The 18,270-nt window shown below is 37.5% G+C and overlaps 1 protein-coding gene across 1 annotated transcript; it reads left to right on the top strand.

Moving 5' to 3' along the window:
* The first annotated feature begins 208 nt into the window (after positions 1-208).
* On the top strand, positions 209-17,932 carry LOC147319608 (retinoic acid receptor beta-like). The gene is made up of 8 exons (XM_086312321.1): positions 209-837; positions 4,774-4,934; positions 5,473-5,614; positions 9,544-9,710; positions 13,186-13,362; positions 14,276-14,480; positions 14,590-14,748; positions 15,957-17,932. The coding sequence occupies exons 1-8, from the start codon at positions 627-629 to the stop codon at positions 16,127-16,129; spliced, it is 1,395 nt and encodes a 464-aa protein (XP_086168447.1). The 5' UTR covers positions 209-626; the 3' UTR covers positions 16,130-17,932.
* Positions 17,933-18,270: the final 338 nt, after the last annotated feature.

The raw sequence follows: 18,270 nt of genomic DNA, 5'->3' as shown, positions 1-18,270 counted from the left end.
TGATGGATCATTGTTGATACTTTTACTGTCCATTCTGAGTCGGTTATAAGAGGTGAAGTCCTTTATCAATAGTGGCAAACTTTTAATTTTAACTCTCTGAAGTTAGCTCCTGAAAGGTATCTCGACTGAGGCCGACTGCTTTTATCTTTTCCACCCTGTACGGATACTTTTACTCGAGTAAAGGACCTCAGTGCTCGTTTCCACCTCTGCTGGTGATGTCAGACAGCGGCTGGGTCATGTGAAGGGCAGCAACGGAGGAGGAGGTTCACGGAGAGTTCACTCGCATACATTAGGTAACACCATCGGTCGCTGTGACATAACTAGTATGAAGCAGGTTGAATTGAGACATTTGTCAATAAAGAAGAGATAAGTGGAAGAAGTTCTGCAACAAACTTTGTTATGCAAAGCAGCCTGAATGCGCTTTACCGATGCTCTCTGATGGAGGACTACAGCCCGCTGGCTGCGCATCAACATGCAGTTTGTGACCATCTGTGGGAAATATAGGTTTGTTCCTGCTCCCCTCTGAACATAACGCAGACATGCTTCAGTGTTAACACAGTTTGCATCAAGTGGATTTTAAACTACTTCGGTGCAGAGAGAAATCACCCTCTCTGAAGGATTTTCCTATGCCGACGACATTCCCATACGGACTTCACGGAGACTCACGACAGATCATGTTCGACTATATGGAGTTTCAAGTTTTCGGACCCGGGGAAATCGTGGACTTCTACAGCACTTCCAGTCCTTCTTGCATGTTGCAGGAGCAAGACCAGGATTTGGCAGCGTTCTTCCCCGAGCTGATCGAGTCCGACTGGCAGGAGCACCGGTACTCGCAATGTAGGTGAAACTGAGGATGAGTGATGTTGTGGTGCGCAGAAAGATTCTAATTTGTTTTGGTGTCCAGTGGAAAAAATATATAAATTCATTTCAGATCAATTCACTTTTATTTGTATAGCGCCAAATGCCTCGAGGGGCTTAATCCTCTGAAGAGAAACCAGAGTAAGGCCATGTGATTTTACTGACATTATTTCACCCAGAATGAGAAACACCCACGTTTGCCTCCATCTGTGCAGGATATCCTCCAACCTGAAACCTCAAAAGGTTCTCAAAACGAATTTATATTAAGTGAATTTCTTACCAGTTTAACCAGAATTTATAAAGCATCAAATCTGTAAACTGTAAAAGATTGCATTAAATATTTAAACAAACTGGGGGGAAATAAAGGTAGAGTTTAAAAACAAACAAACATGTATTACATGATAAAAGAGTGTTTCTTATTACATTGACATGGTGTGTAATTGTTTAAAAAGCCTGTTATAAAACTTTAATACCTTAACAAACTGGTGCAAGACTGTGAATACATGCAAGTTTAAATTCAGAGCAGACACTGGAAGCAAACCAGTGCAAGGGTAGTTTTCTCTTAGTTTATGACTTCAGTATTGTATTTAATCAAATGTGCATTTAGCTTTTTATTTAGATTATTATACTTTCGAATCATGAAATTGTGATTTGATTGTGTTTGCAAAGGGATGCATTTATATAACACTTTACTAAATTCGTACTTTAAACTAACATCCACATTAACATACCTGTACAAACATAATGGACTTTAAGCCTCTTATCCCTCTAGGATCAACACACACACCTTCAAAGTAAAGCCCAAGGACGATTTGAACCCAGAACCTTCTTGCTGGTATTAACCACTGCACTGACCATGATGAAACTGGACTTCATCATATTGTGTATCAACTGCTATTAAATGGTCACAAGCTGCCTTTTAATATTTAAAGGCTGAGATAAAATGAAGCGTTATCTATTCTACATTCTTGTGCTCTGTATCTAAATGCTTTGATGCTTTCTGGGAGCCTCTTTTCTCTTAATAGATAAAGGATGTGAGAAGAAAGTGAAAACAGACTACTGAGCACATGGCAGCTAATGTCTGTGTGGTCGTCTTAGTCTGTGTTTGGGTCTGTCCAGGGACGGTCACTTTGGTGTCACCCTGGGTTCACCGGACGGTCACCGGCTCAAGAGGTCAGAGGAGAGTCAGACTGTTGCCAAAAGTGGAAGTAGCATTTTTAGTGGAATAAAGCATCAGTACAGCAATTTAAAAAAATAAAATGTCAATAGTTAAAGTACTCATCCTGTAGTACAACCTGGAATTTGGGAAAACCTGGAAACTAGGCAAGAAAAACTATTAGACTTTAGATCTTTTGGTCCTTCTGATCAGGTTTGGGTTTTTATTCTCCCTCCCACAAATAATAATAATAATAAAATTTTTATTTTAGCAATAGAACATACAATAGCACGTTAGAAATGGGGACAAAACATACATAAATGGACTTTACAAAAACAAAATAAAACTATATAACATTTTATTTTTTAGTGTAATCACTGAATTGCTATTTACTCATATGATGGTAAATATCTGTTGTTTTAGTCAGTGCAAGCAAAACTGCCACAATGTGGCTGTTTCCAACTTCTTTCTATATGACAGAAAATAAAATATTGTTGTGTAATAAACTGAAGTTATGATGACCACATTTCATCTGTTTCTGACATTTCATTGGATAATCAAGAAAAGGATTATTGTAGGTCAGAAATAACTTTGAATTAACCTGATAATTATTATCATTACTGATAAATCTGCATACCGTTTTCCCTTGAAAAAAATATTCAAATGTGAATTTAACTGACAAGAATTTCACAATAAGAAAAGAAAAAAATCAGTAACTATATTACAGTTGATAATCTGTAAATGTAGTTTTTGTTTGTCATGATTTAAACAGTTTAGCTGATTGTAGCAAGCTAAAAAACATTAGAAAAATAAAAAGTTCCTTTACCGAAGGTTGCAGGTTGCATAACAGGCAACTGAGGTTATTCACAAAAATAAAGGGTGAATCCCTGCTTTCAGTATCACTAATAAATAACCCAGCAGGCCTCAAGCAGCATGCGGCCGTAATAATTAAGCTTTACTAGTCTTTAATACCAAGTCAAGCATTTGTTATTTTATCCAGCTACATGTTGCAGCTCCTGTCTTACTGTAAACCACAATCAAAGGCTTTTAAACTTATCTCTGTCTCCAAAATCTTTTAATGTTTTTCTAGATTTATTGTTTGACTCAAACAGTGCATTGTAGTATACATCAAACAGCACCATCTAAATTGGGATGGGGCAACCCTCTTTCCCCTACCAAATCACTTACACCGCCCTGCCACACACACTTTCTGTTTCTCCGTCCTCCCTCTCATCAGTCAGTTGGGCTTGTGGCATGCTCCTGCATTGTTTTGGATCTGGGGAGCAATCGGCCTGATGGGGGTGTCCTAGTTTGACCCGCCGATTCCAGGTTCAACCAGAGGCCACGGATTCAAGGGGATGGATATGAACAATTTTTCTCGTTTTGTCCCCTTTTCAAAACAGCTTTCTTGGTTTTGTGTCAGGGCTGGAGCAGCAGAGGTGATCAGAGAGCCAGCAGGGAGGCCGAACGAGCCCCCTAGGCCAGACAAAGTATCTTCTTGGAAATGGCTTTAAAGTGGGAGTGTTGAGTGCTGTGGTGGATGTGAAGTGAAACATTCAGTGGAAAAAATGCTGTGCTACAGTAGGTCACCACATGTGCAAAGCTGTAGATATATTACTGCGTCTGTTTGTGACTCATTTTCAAATTTATGAAGCAGAGATGTGATACATGCCTGTTTAATTTTATTTGTGTAAACTGAGCGTTGTGTTTGAAGTAGTGGGGCTGTACAGATCATGCTATAATCTGCCACAGAAAAAAAGCAAGATTAGTCTGCGCTTGGCTCAGTGAAGGAATCACAAGGTGATTTCATCAAAAAGTTGGTTGCTCAGGTCTGTTCGGCTACGATCAGTGCCTGAATATATGTGTAACCACTCTCAGGGGCCAGTGTAGGGTCAATCTATCCTATTGTCACGACTAAAAATTAACAGAAGGTGCTTTGTATATTTGGACACAATAAAGCTTTTTTCGTTCCTTTGTTGTTTTGGGTAAACAGGCCCGAGACTTGAAGCGTTTTCTAGGATTTTAAATCACTAACTTAACATGATAACATTGTCAGATGGGCCACAATAAATAAAAATGCATTGGCATGAACTGCAGGTCACAAGTGCCATAATTTGCCATATCTCTCACACAGCAGTTTGTTCTTCTGTGTCCTGTTAGTGAATGTGGAATGAAAACCGAATATTCTTGAAACCTTATTGTTATAAAAACTCTTCTGAAGCATGCAAGCAGTCCACTAAATAACCTCTACATTTTAATACAATCTGCCTTTTGCATTTCTGAGCTCTGTTTGCTTCATCATGTCAGAAATGGTTCATCAGTAATTTTCAACTCATCACTAAATGTTGGTATTTCTACTTGTTAGGTCTGCTTTGAAGAAAACTTTAGAATGCTTTGCAGATAAAAGGTCTAAAGTACATTTCATGTATGGTGATAATTATTTTTGTTACTGCTTATTTTGTTGACAGGTTTCTCGCTGTATATTTTAGACAAATATAAAGCTTAACAAGTAAATAATTTCATTTTAAAAACTGTGCAAGGCAACAACTTATGTTACAAAATGAATAAAAGCTTCATCTGTAATGAGTAATTTTTCATGTTCTGACTTCTTGTTGCAGCTGTTATTTCCCAGCAATATTTCAGTTTCAGTATTTAAAGGATGCGCTGAGTTTGATATCCATTTGAATAAATTTAACTGTCGCAGTTTTATTCTCCCTGAGATGCTCGTTTGATTTTATATGATTTTGTGTGTTTTTCAGCAGTGGAAAGTCAGAGTTCCAGCTCCAGCTTCAGCTCGGACGACCTGTTTACCCGTCCTGCCTCACCACCTCCACCTCCACGCACTTACAAACCCTGCTTTGTGTGTCAGGACAAGTCCTCGGGCTACCACTATGGAGTCAGCGCCTGCGAGGGCTGCAAGGTAACACGTCAGGCCGGTGGTCTGCTTTACAATGCCCCCTCTGTTAAGCTTAGATAAAAGTAAGTCCCTGTGTCATGCTTGTATTTACAAGATTGTCTTAGTTTTTCTTACTAATCTCCTAAACAGATAAATGAACAAATACCTTCTTAATATGCAAAATGTGACAATATCATATGTTTTAGTTTTTTCCTGTATAAATTCACAATTTTTTTTTACCTAAATCGGTTCAAATTAAATGAACCACTGGATAGACAGACACGGTATTTGTTTTTGTTTTTTCTTAATCCATTTTCCTTTTCTTTCTTTTTTTTTGAAGACCAAACAAATCAATTTTACTCCTTGTTTGAGTTAAACATCTGAAATACATTTAAACAGGCTAAATATTTACTCTTTAGGTGTAAAGGAGTAAATTTAGGAATAAATTAATCTTTTTTGTCTAGCTTTAAAGTCCACACAGGCCTTTATTCACATTGTAGCAACTTAATAGCTTAATTAATTAATATCTTATCATTCATTCATTGTGCTGGTGTCTCTGCAGGGCTTCTTCCGCCGCAGCGTGCAGAAAAACATGGTGTATACCTGTCACCGCGACAGGAACTGTATCATTAACAAGATCACCAGGAATCGCTGTCAGTACTGTCGGCTGCAGAGGTGTTTTGCTGTAGGAATGTCTAAGGAGTGTAAGTGTCACATCCTCTCTGATTCACAGCAGGCCTCGTGGGATTTAGAGTCAAAATTAAACCTTTCTTTTAAAATGATTCATCTGCTATTACAAACACGACTAAAAGGTCAGTGCAGTCATGTTCTCAATTTGAATGACCAACTCAAGTTTATCAGCATGTAAAGAGCTGGTCAGTTCGTGAGTGTGGTTTACTCAAAGTTATTTGTGTCAAGTTTTATATAATACTGGGTTTGTGGTTTTGTTGGGATGACCGAGTGTTCAGAAATTTGATATAAGGAAACTGCGTATTTGAGAATTGGATATTACGGAGCCCCTCTGATGACATGGTCCAAACAATAAATAAATTGTGGCCACAAAATACTACTTCGTGGGCACAAAATAGTGTAACATGCCCACAAAATACTTATTTGTTGCTACGAAATATTATTTCGAGGGCACGAAATAGGTATAACGTGCGCACAAAATGCTAATTTGTGGGCACGAATTGGGTATAACGTGGCAACGAATTACGCATTTGTGGCAATGAAATAGATAACGTGCGCACATCATATTGATACAATTCCTGGACAGCTGCGTAGAGACATAAGCATAAGAGTAGGCTAAACCTATACATCATGGACAGAGAAAGTATGATTGACTTTTATTTTAGGCTGGGAATGAGCTACAAATGCATTTTGAAGCCTGGCAATGCAAGGAACCATTATTACGGAGAGACATTTAAACAGGATATTGAGAGCCCAGTTGCTTTACAGACGTAAGTACGACCTGGATGCTGGGATAGATTTTATTGTCAACCAACTGCAAGGGCCTCACGGGAAGGATCTGCAAGGGAAGGATCACGGTTATGTCAAGGTCAAGTGTTTCGTGCCCACAAATTAGCACGTTATACCTATTTTGTGCCCTCGAAATAGTATTTCGTGGCCACAAATAAGTATTTCATGGGCACGTTATACCATTTCGTGCCCACGAAGTAGTATTTTGTGGCCACAATTTATTTGTTTTTTGGACCATGTCATCAGAGGGGCTCCGTAGGATATAACTGTGTAACCTTAGACAAATAGTGCAGTACAAAAGAAACTCTCTCCATCCAACAACCTATTTTCTCACCAGCTTATCTTACTCTGGGTCATGGAGGGGGAGGCTTTAGCCTATCACAGCTGACTTTAAACGAGAAATCCTCCCTCTCAAGTTTAAATGGTTTCATCTTACTGAGATACTCTGATAAAAACTGCCACATAAGCGGCCTATTTATTACTGCAATCAGAGCAACGAGCTATGTATTGAAGTTTTAATGCAATTTGTTGTTACCTATATGGTGGTAAACATCCACAAAGAAGGGACAGATTGTTTCCCATAAAAGGTGCCTGCCATTAAAACTGCATGTATGTTAAAAGTGTCTTATTTCTGTCGATATTAAAGAAATAACAATATAACAAAACAAAATGAGCAGGAAAATGCTCCTCTTATTGATCTGTGGTAATCTATATTCAAGAAAGTCTTTTTTCAGAAAAAGTTTAAGCTAAAGTGGAAGAAAAAGAAATTAAACTTCTTTTGTCAATTCAAAATGCATAATGTTGTAATATATTGTCTGTCAGCATATTTAGAGTCTTTATTGTTTAATTGTAACTAGATAGCACTTTAAGACTGAAAATTCATAGTTTTGTTTGTCAGAGAGAAAATATATAAAATCTAGAATAACAAACGCATATATACGACCAAGGTAATGCATATTAAAGCAAACTAAATTATAGCTACATAATAAAGGTGTAGCTTAAGAACTGCTGATACACTCTTGAGCTCTCAAAGGGAGTTTTAATGCTTTGTCATCTTAACAACCCAAGATTTTCATTTTGTTAGTGGGTTAGGAAATTTTTTTTTTGTGTGGTAACTACAAACGTCTTTATTTTAGAATATATAATTAGTTGTGAGAAAAATGTGCAAATAACACTTTAACATATGATTTTCTCTTTTTTTATAAGTTCTCTGTGAAGTACAGCAGCTCTCGGGCACAGGGACTGTACAATAGAAACAAAGGCTCTAATACCCAGCAGTGCAGTGACCTAAATAACTGAGAATGTGTTATGTGGAATGAGCAAAGGGCGGCGACAGGCCGACACTAAAGGATCCACCCATCCACATGTTTTCATTATAGTTTTTCTATGCTCAAACAAGTTACATAAACATATCACATGTAGTGGACAGATGGATGCTATGTAACTGCTCTCAGGCAGCGTGTAACATGATCTCTATTGGAGTGTTTACACAATGACGGCTGGATGTAGGGCATACACAGGGAGGAGGAAGAGGAGGAGGAGTGGTTGGAGTTAAGTGTTGCGTAATCCTGAGCTTTCCTGACATGTGTGTAGCCGTCTGAGGCAGTGGGACACAGAGAAACGTGTTGACACTGTTCCCGAAGTGATTATGAAAAGCTAACCTGGTTACGCTGCTTTCACGTGCAGCCTGGAATAACACATAAGCTCAGTGACACATGCTTTCATTCCAGAGTGATTTATACCAGGAAGTGGTTTAAATTATTAAGAACCAAAACTGAAATTCCAGTGAGCTCTATTTAAATCACACCTGATGTCTAAACATCGTTAAGGTAAAATGGGTTAAAACCGCCATTCATATACTGGTGAATGCAGTCTCCTGGGTCCTGATTAAAGGAACAGTTGTGTTTGGCTGATGGTAAGATCAGGGATCTGCCAGGGAACACTATCTGTTGCAGGACTTCCTGTTTTTTTTGTTGTTTTATACAGAGCTATGTCAGATTACAAGAAAAACTAACATAGAGGTCAATGTTTCTTCGCTGAAACTCTGCTTAAAGGATGAAGACAATTTTTCATAAGACATCCCCGTTTCATACAACTTATTGATACACATGTGTCTTCACAGTACTTACATGGGTTGTTTATTGTCTATCTTGGAGCACTGAGAGTTTTTGCTCTCAGCTCTTATCCACCAGTGTACTTTACATCCTTGGATCACATTGTGTGCTTTTGTCGTTTCCTTGACTAAAACACTGATGCAGCCTTATTTGTCAGGTGATTCTTGCTTTGCCTCCAGCTTGCTTACTGACTTACATTAATCAAAGTCAAGTGTGGGACGTTATTGACTTTTGTCCCGAGTCTCCTAACTTCTGTCTGTGCAGAAAGTCAACACTGAATTTGAAAAAAATAGTACGGCTCCTGCTTCTGGAGTCAACTGCAAAATCAGCTAATCTTTAGGATCTGGTCTCAAAAAAGGAGTCTGACATGATTTTAAGTGATCAGGATATACAGACAGACAATTGCCTACACTTGTGTTTTTGGTCAGTTTAGTTTAAAGATGAACATTGTATAGCACATTAATTTTAAACTTCCGTAGGAGTTTAAGTGGGTTGAGTTATGTTCATCCTAAAGTTGAAACCTTTAAATGAGGAAGGTTGTCATCCTGGTAGAGCGTGCTCCAATTGTGATATAAATCTTTAATTAAAGGATAAATTTAATCACTAAGAACAGCTGTTTTCATTTTCAGTGATTCATTGCTCTAGGGGCACTAATGAACCTAATGAACCTAAACCATGCTACCAAAATGCCTCCCGTAACATATCAGAGCCACTAGATCTCCTCACTGTAGGGACCATTTTTCAGGTTGTTTCTTCATTTGTATCGTTGTACGATTTTCCCTGTGTATTTGGCCTCAGACAGAAAACAAAAAAAACAACTTTTTTTCATATTATACACTTTTTTGTTCTTTTAAAAGGTTAGTTTATTAACTTGAGCATTTTTAATATAAATACTCAAAATTAAAGAAGGTGTTTTGTAACATTAACATTTATTTAAACAGAGAATGATACCAGTTTAACCAATTTTAAACCACCTGTGGAACTGCTCGAATACCTTATTTCCTAATCATCTTATGCTCTGCGTCATCCGTTTTCTCCAGCGGTGAGAAACGACAGAAACAAGAGGAAGGGGAAGAAGGAAGCAGTGAAGATGACCATCATGGAGACGTACGAGCTGACAGCAGAGCTCGGCCTGATCGTGGAGAAAATATGCAGAGCTCATAGAGAGACCTTCCCCTCCCTTTGCCAGCTGGGAAAATACACCACAGTAAGTCCGGACATGAAGCTAACGTTTCAAAACAATAATCTTTACAGAAGGAAGACAACCTGCAAAGAGGAAAAGATCAAAGCTATGAGGTCTGTCCAGCACTTTATTATGATTTTAATTGACTTGGGTAAACATTGTATGGATGTGTAGATGAAGGAGAATTTGAACTTATATGGCAGAAACTGAAAAATAAGATTATATATCCCAAAATGTTGATACATTTTACTTATTTTAAACGAAATATGAAAAAATGTCTATTTTTCGAATGTGATTGATGACCTCGCTAAACCCTTTCCTGATGATTTTGGGCTTTTAATCACTATTTTCAAGTTTTAAAGCAAAAACAATATTTTTTCTTTAAATTATGCTGCTCGTAATTATGATAAAGTAGGGCATATTAGATGGCAAAGCTGCCTTGTGACTGATGAAAATGACGGTATGTTTGTGCATCTTCCTTCATCTGGTTGTATTACATGGAAAAGACTTGAAACCAAATGGTGGCTCCATGGTTGTTATGTCATCGTTTTATAGTCTGTGGCCGAAAGAAGAAAGATGTTGACTGTCAGGGCAGTGACATTTAAATACTTGATATATGATTAATATTACCAGACAAAAACGGACCGCATTGAATACTCACTGCTGCATGCCTGGCTCATGGTTGGTCACTGTTGGATATTGTTAACACTGTCTGTAAAAACACATTCACCAAGGAGAGATCAGCAGAGCTGAGATGACAGACACTTATATTTGTGTCTGACACTTATAAACTGATACTTTTCTATACCTTTACTTGTTACATTTCTATACCTTTTTATTATTGATATGCACAAACTTTATTTAAATGATAACAGTCTTGTTGGCAACTCAAGCTTTCATCTCTTTCATTATCTTAAGCGCATTAAGCCCATTTAGAATCACAGTTTCACCAAACATGCCTATTTTAACGCTGTGGGTTAAGAGGAGCGCTCAGGGAAAAGCCACCATGCCAACAGACTGCACATCCAGAACCTTCTTGCTGTGAGGCAACAAGCTAACCTCTGTTCCTCTTTGCTTATGCAGAATAAAATTGTTTGGTAACATTTGAGACTCTGATTGTTAACAAAACCAAACAGACTCCTGATCACATTCAATGCCAACATGAGGGAAGGGGTGCAAACATGCACTTTTATTTAGGAACACATGTATACACATACATACATATATATATATATATATATATATATATATATATATATATATATATATATATATATATGTAACTACCTGTAACATAAAAATCGTTAGCTGCCCTCTGTTGCCTCTGGAGCTGCCAGCTCCTCCTGTCTCAGAAAAACTAGGGCCATCACAGGTGACCCTTGCATTGCGCCCACCACCTGTTTGACCCACTGCCCTCCGGACGGCACCTCAAGACAGTCAGGTCCCACACCTTCAGCCTCACAAACAGCTTCTACCACTGGGCCATTTGAACTGTAAACAAACACTATTACTCCGTTCACACAAACCCCACCCCTAACACCCACCCACCAATCTGGGCGGAGCACCCACTCTATTCTATTCTAACTGCCAATACTTACAGTACACACAATTTTCTATGTCTTCCAACAGTATGTACAGTATGTCATGTGAGCATTTTTCTTTAGAGCAAAGGAAAACTGAATATAGGTCCACACTGAAAAAAAACAAAACTCTTTTTAAAGATATGCTGGTGAAGATGTTGATTTGCACAGATTTAACTGGTTTATTCTTTGTTAAAAGGTAAAGTAAAAGAGGAGGAGAAAATAAAGGAGTGTGTTGTTTTATGTAAACATGTCCTTAGAAACTGAAAAAACTGTACATATCATTATGACACTTTCCAGTAAAAATACATGACATTGCAAGAACTGAGCTTATGTAATCAGCACTGTTGCCGTTTTACAAAAGTGACATTAAATAAATATGGTTTGGCAATGTAAGTGAGCGATGCCTGGAAGTATGAGTCAAAACAGGAAACATACGAACATGAGTGACACGTGTTGTTCTGCTCTTTAAAGACTATAACACAAGATTGTATTGATTGAAATAGTACACTAGGGCTAAGATGTACGACCTACATCCTAACAGTGCAGCAGATAATAGAAAAAGTGGATACTAAATATGGACGTTTGTCCCTCTGGAGCCATTGACTTAAAAATCAATTAGCCTCTTGAATCTGGGCATTTTTTAAATTTCATTTCCATCTTAGAAAATGACTCTTTATCAAAATTTTTACTGTGGGATTTAGAGGTTTTACTCTACTTTTGAATATAAATTAGTCGCTTTTAATAGTGAATTTATTTAGGGCCTCTTTTTTTAGGCCAACTAAAAGAACTGAGACAACATATATGTCACATGTTTTTCCAATGGTCCAATGACAGCTGTAGCTCCACAGTACTGTGCAGATTGAGGGATGATCCTTTTGCCCTTTTGATAACTCTTGTGATGAATACAAACGGGTTCAGACATCTTCTTTTAACCACTTATCCAGTGAAGAAATCCCAAACATTAGGTGTGAGGGTACAAGCATGTCTTTGGATAGCTTCAACCCTATAACCTTCGTGCTGCAAAGTGACTGATGCACTACTGTTGTGTGCTACTCCTCAGTTTGTTCAGACTGAAGGAGCTGGGTATTGAACCACAGACCTTCTAAATGGTTGAGTGTAAGGGTTTCTAGCCAAGAGATGTGCCTGAAACAAAGAAAAATATTACTTGTACACCACATGCTGCAGTTTTTTTAAACCTCTGTGTAATTTCAGATTTTTAATGCTGACGTCTAGCGTTCATCATTTAAAACATCCAAAAAAGGCGGAACCAGTTTACTTTATCTGAAAAAAATACACATTTTCAGCCATTGTGGAAATGGCCAACATGTTGAATTTATTGAGCTTAATCGATAAAAGCTAAAAAGTACATAAACAAATGTTAGTAAATGTTTATACTTGTGAATGATTATCTTGTAATGTTCAGTCATCTGTTATATTAAAATAGCTCATCATATCTCATATAATTAGCATTAGCATAACTGTTACATAATTTTCATCATTATTTCTTTTTGAAGTGCCCTGTCATAGTATTCTCATCTCGGTATTTTTGTCCTTGTGTCTGAAACACTCTCCTTCCAGCCTAGCAACAAACAGATAAGGTTAGCAAATAAACCGTGTATACACAGTGAAGCAATTAGCAGACTCATCAAATAAACAGAAATATTTTTTAAAAAACAGCTGAACGCTGAACTATTTGAGGTCACCGTAAAGGTTTTTTTATTGATTCTGATTGTGTAAATAGGTTTGTAAAAGTATGTCAGTATTGTATTTACTGCTCTTTGCTGATCTCAAGTTTTCAAAATATTTCAAATTTAAATAATTTAGCTATGTGCACAGATTTTAATAAGCCGTTATCACAACGCTGAAACAACATGTTTCGTTTGAGCCAAACACCTGATCTTCGATCCACTTTCTAGAACTCCAGTTCAGACCACCGGATCCAGTTGGATCTTGGCCTGTGGGACAAGTTCAGCGAGCTGGCCACCAAGTGCATCATCAAGGTGGTCGAGTTTGCCAAGCAAGTGCCGGGTTTCACTGGCCTGACCATTGCGGACCAGATCACTCTGCTCAAAACTGCCTGCCTTGACATCTTGGTAGGTCTATTTCAAAAGATGTTTTTTGTTTGTTTTTTTTTACCTTTAGATTTGTGGTTTAAGCCCTCAAAAAGCCTGACATATACTATAGTTTTCATTAAACACCTACCGTTTTGTATTTTATTTCAGGTAAATGACCTGAACAAGTTATGTAAAGTTGCAGCTCTTCCTGCATTTCACACCTTTGGTAGATCTTGACTCACGTTGCCTGTCGACATTCATGCCAAAGACAAACTGACAGGCAGACAGACAGTGGTCCTCAGGCAGAGTGTTGCGTGTGTTCATCTAATTTATCCTCCATCATTCGCTGCCAAGTCTGTCATAACTGCTTTCTCAGTCTGATAATTTAGCTGCACTCTCACAATCTCTGCAGGAAGTCCATCAAAAGCTCTGTGACAAAATTTCCCTGATTAATCACTCTGGGAATTTTGTTTTCCTGATTTGGTTTTCATGTTTTTTGATAGAAGTGTGATGCACCATATTGAACGCCAATTATATGTTATTTAATATTTGTATTCAAGCAATTCTCCAGAAACAGGGCACAGCATGTAATATCATTTAAAGTTTAGATGACAAGGAGTTGGAGAGATGTCTAGAGTGGTCTGCTGTTACTCATACAGATGAGATATCATTACAAAGAAATGATAAAAAAAACAACTGGAAAAGCCTGAGTATTAAAAGCAGGAAGGTTTCTTTCTAAACTATTATGCAATATAAGTATTGAACCATATGATAAAGGCCTTCTGCCTGCAATACAGACAAATTTTGAATGATAAGGATTGACACATTTTAATGAATATAAACAGATTGTTGTTTGTTTGCTTTTGAGTCTTTTTATTTAACATTTTTTAAAGACAAATACAATATTATTGAAAAAAATGACTTGGTACACATACATGTTTCCTACTTTTAGATCTTGAGGATTTGCACTCGCTACACTCCTGACCAGGACACCATGACCTTCTCCGATGGCTTGACACTGACTCGTACTCAGATCCACAATGCAGGATTTGGGCCACTGACGGATCAGGTTTTCACTTTTGCTGGGCAGCTGCTGCCGCTAGAGATGGATGACACGGAAAGTGGGCTCCTCAGTGCCATCTGTCTTGTTTCTGGAGGTACTAAGTCTTCACAATCCCAATTACTGTAGTAATATGACAACAACAATCAACAATTAACAACTCCAAATTTGAAATAGTTGAAATGTTCGATATCTGTCTTGGACAGACCGGGAGGACCTGGAGGAGCCGTCCAAGGTAGAAGTCCTGCAGGAGCCTCTGTTGGAGGCGCTGAAGATCTACTCCCGTAAGCGGCGACCCAGCATGCCCCTGATGTTCCCCAAGGCCCTCATGAAGATTACCGACCTACGTAGCATCAGCGCTAAAGGTCAGGGGAACCCCACCTTGTCGCAAAGTATTTCAATTCATAGATTACAGTTTGTTACAGTTTGTACAATCCTGCTATTCTATTTTGAATGACTGCCAATGTTACTGCATTACTTTTGTCCGAAATGTAAAACCTTTCTGATCAGAACGTTGCTATTTTTTGGTTTCTTTGCACTATTAAGTCTGAAGTCATGTTTACCCAGGATTAGTAAAAAGTATTATGTATTAGATGAATGTCACATGATTAAGCATTCGTATTAGTATACTAAGTATTAGCAAGCATTTAATTTATCATCTATATAGCATCACTCCTCCTTAGTATGTAATTTATAAATATATTATTATGAAAATGTTTATTACTAGAAATGATTATGCATTGGAAGGCCCCTGTAGCTGTGCATGGTGTAACAGAAACAGATGAATAAACATATCTGTATTTATAAATGACATACTAAGGAGGAGTATTGCGTTATAAATCATGAATTAAGCACTTGCTAATGCCTTACTAATACTGTACTATTTTTATAAAGTATTACCTGCATTTTTAATGACTATACTTCTTTAATATTTAAAAGTTTTTGTAATACAAACGAAAAGAAAACAATTTACCCCTGCTTTCATCTTTTTGTCTTTTGAAATTTTTCATTTATTTATTTATTTATTGTTGAATTCCTCTGGATAAAAACCGGGTGGAAATAACTTTGGGTTTAGTGGAATTTTCTTTGACTGTTTTCAAATCTTCCTTTTCTCAAAGTGCTTTCATCTACACAGTGTTTGTTGAGTGTCTCGCAGTGAATTTGCTGTCATCAGTGGCTGCCTGCTACAGAACTAGTGTTACTATTAATAGGCTACCACATAATAGTTGAGCAAAGTGTTCTTTGCCTCATGCTGCAAGGCATGTTATGCATTTCATCCTCCTCTTAGTGTAACTGGTGGGTTCCTACATTGTGTATCTGACACACTCCAGTTCCTCTCCCACAGGGGAATTGTAGCTGTGCATTTATTTTCACATTAAACATAAAGTACAAACTTATGTGCAGCATATTTGACACAAGATAAAAACCAACACAACATTTGACATGCCTGACAATCAAAGGTGAAAGCTGGTGTCAGTAAATACGGGTAAAACGCAGACTTTGTTTATCTATATCACATTAAGTCTCCCTGCCAATAAAGCTTTACACGTGCATTGTTAAACCATGTCTACAGGAGCTGAGCGAGTGGTGACACTGAAGATGGAGATCCCGGGCTCCATGCCTCCACTGATCGAGGAGATGCTGGAGGATCTGCAGAACCTGGAGAAACACCAGAAGTCGGGCACCACTCAGCTCACTCACCCCGTCTCCTCACAGCACATGAACTCTGCTGATTTTCCACTCTGAAGCTGCTCAAAGAACTTTTCTTTCCTCCGAGGGAAATCGCTCAAAGGTGCAGCTGCAGATCAGAGAGTGACTTACCTCAGTTATTGTCCAGAGGTCAGAGCTCGATCTGCAGATATGACTCCATGTTTAAAGAAGAGATTTAAATCACACATTAACAAGTATTTCTGTAAACAAAAATCCTACTTCAAAGGAAGATGCAGTAATGCTTTAATCTCCATTTTTATAACCTCTGAGAATCACTCTCAGTCTTTTCTTTACTGTTTCTGGTTTTTACTGTATTTATATTTGCATGAAATATCACATGGATTAATTTTACCTCATTTAGCATTAGTTATAGCAAGATAGCAAATATAAGGAATCAATCTTTAGGTTTTATATACAAATTTCTCAAACTCTGTTTGTACAAAATTAAAGGGAAATGCAATGTTTTTTCCTCCATAAGGGTAAGTGTTCATAATCGGAGTTAACAAACTAATGTGTCTGAACTGACACGGTGTAGGAAATGAGGGATTAGAGGTAATGCATAAGGACAATAAACATAGCAGTGTTTGTATGAGCTTGTCAATGTTAGAATCTCTTTGTAAAGCTGCTCTGGTAAAATTTGTTGGAAATCTGCTGGACTCGTTTACAGCTTGACAGATTTATTACAAGAGTAAGCTAATGATAATATACAACTTTATTCTCTTTTTTACTTTCTAAATGGAAAAAGGTTTTCCCACTATTATCATAAAGCATATTATTATTGTTATTATTATTTTGATACTGAGAAAACATGTTGGTTGCTGTATGAAGATTGTACAAAAACATTTCCTAGATTTTCAGCCATGATTGTGCTGTGGCACCACTCTTCTTAACTTTCTCTGTAGTGCCAATATCAGGTGAAAAAATATTTTTGACCGCTATTTAAGGAGGACCTATTGTGCTCGTCCTTATTTCTTGTCATATCTGTACTCTTACAGTGATAGATGCTTATATTAAAGATGGCTAAAAATTTTAAATATTGAGGTCTGAGCCAAAAGTTCAGGCTTCCTACAAACAACAGTTTTTTTGTTTGGTTTTTGGTTATGGTTTTTTATACTTTTGGCACAGCTTCAGCCATGAGCACAGAAACTTTGTCTTGAGAGGGGCAGCCAATCCGAAGAAAGAGGGAAGGGAGCTAAAATGTCCTGTTTAAGGTGGTCAGTGAACTGAGGGGCCAGTATAAGATAAATGTGTGAATCATACTCTAATGGAGTCCAATAATAAAAGTATTTAACTGGAAATGAGCATAATCACTTAATGATAAAATACCTGCAAAGCTGACATTTCCATCAGCATGTGAATAATGATAGCCTTCTGTGAGTGTGTTAGCATTCAGATGTTCACATTTATCTTAAGGCGCTTAGCTGCTAGCATGGCTAAATGCCAGTTTCTGTAAGTAGTAACGAACTTGCTTTGCACACAGAGTGGACCGTGGGCATTACAGTGACAGTATCACAGCATCTGAAATCTGAGTGATCATAAATCCACACAAATGCTAACAAAATGCAACAAATGATGAGACTGTAACAAATTAGAAACTAATGTGATGATTTTACATTAAAGATACACGGACCTTAACCTGCTTTGTGTAAGCATCTGAGCAAGCATCCCGTGTACTGTAAGAACTCAAATGTGCCTATTTTAATTGTGCCCAAACTTTTCTATGTCTTGACATTTCTAAAAGTGATTTTACTTATTTTGATGTCCACATCCCAAACGTTGCAGTAAGACTGTATGCATTGTGTCATTTTACATGTTGCATTAATTTGTTATATCACTAAACAGATCACATTTCATATGCTTTTCTTTGTTCTATTAAAGTCTTGTGAATTAAATTTTATGCTGCTCTGTCATGTTTCCACTGAGAATTTAAGTATTTCTTTTTCTGGTTCAAGTTTAATTTCATGGGGCTGTGAGGTTGTTTGAGGTCAGACCATATTTACTAAAGGCTCATACTGCCCCCTGTTGATCAATTGATGAACTGCATACAGCAGTAAATAATTTTATCTGATGACGTGTCCTAAGTGGGTGCAAAATTTAGAGTAAGTCTACGTTAGAGACTGCTGTCTAACATATTTTATCACTTTGATAAAATGGAAAAAGCAAATAATTACAGACCA

This window comes from Aulonocara sp. 'chitande type north' Nkhata Bay, linkage group LG11, assembly GCF_057382095.1.
Source record: "Aulonocara sp. 'chitande type north' Nkhata Bay isolate Kocher_YH1m ecotype deep benthic linkage group LG11, A_spYH_male_GT1.1, whole genome shotgun sequence".
NCBI lineage: Eukaryota > Metazoa > Chordata > Actinopteri > Cichliformes > Cichlidae > Aulonocara > Aulonocara sp. 'chitande type north' Nkhata Bay.
Note: the sequence above shows the minus strand (reverse complement) of the source record. Positions and strands in the feature narration are given on the sequence as shown.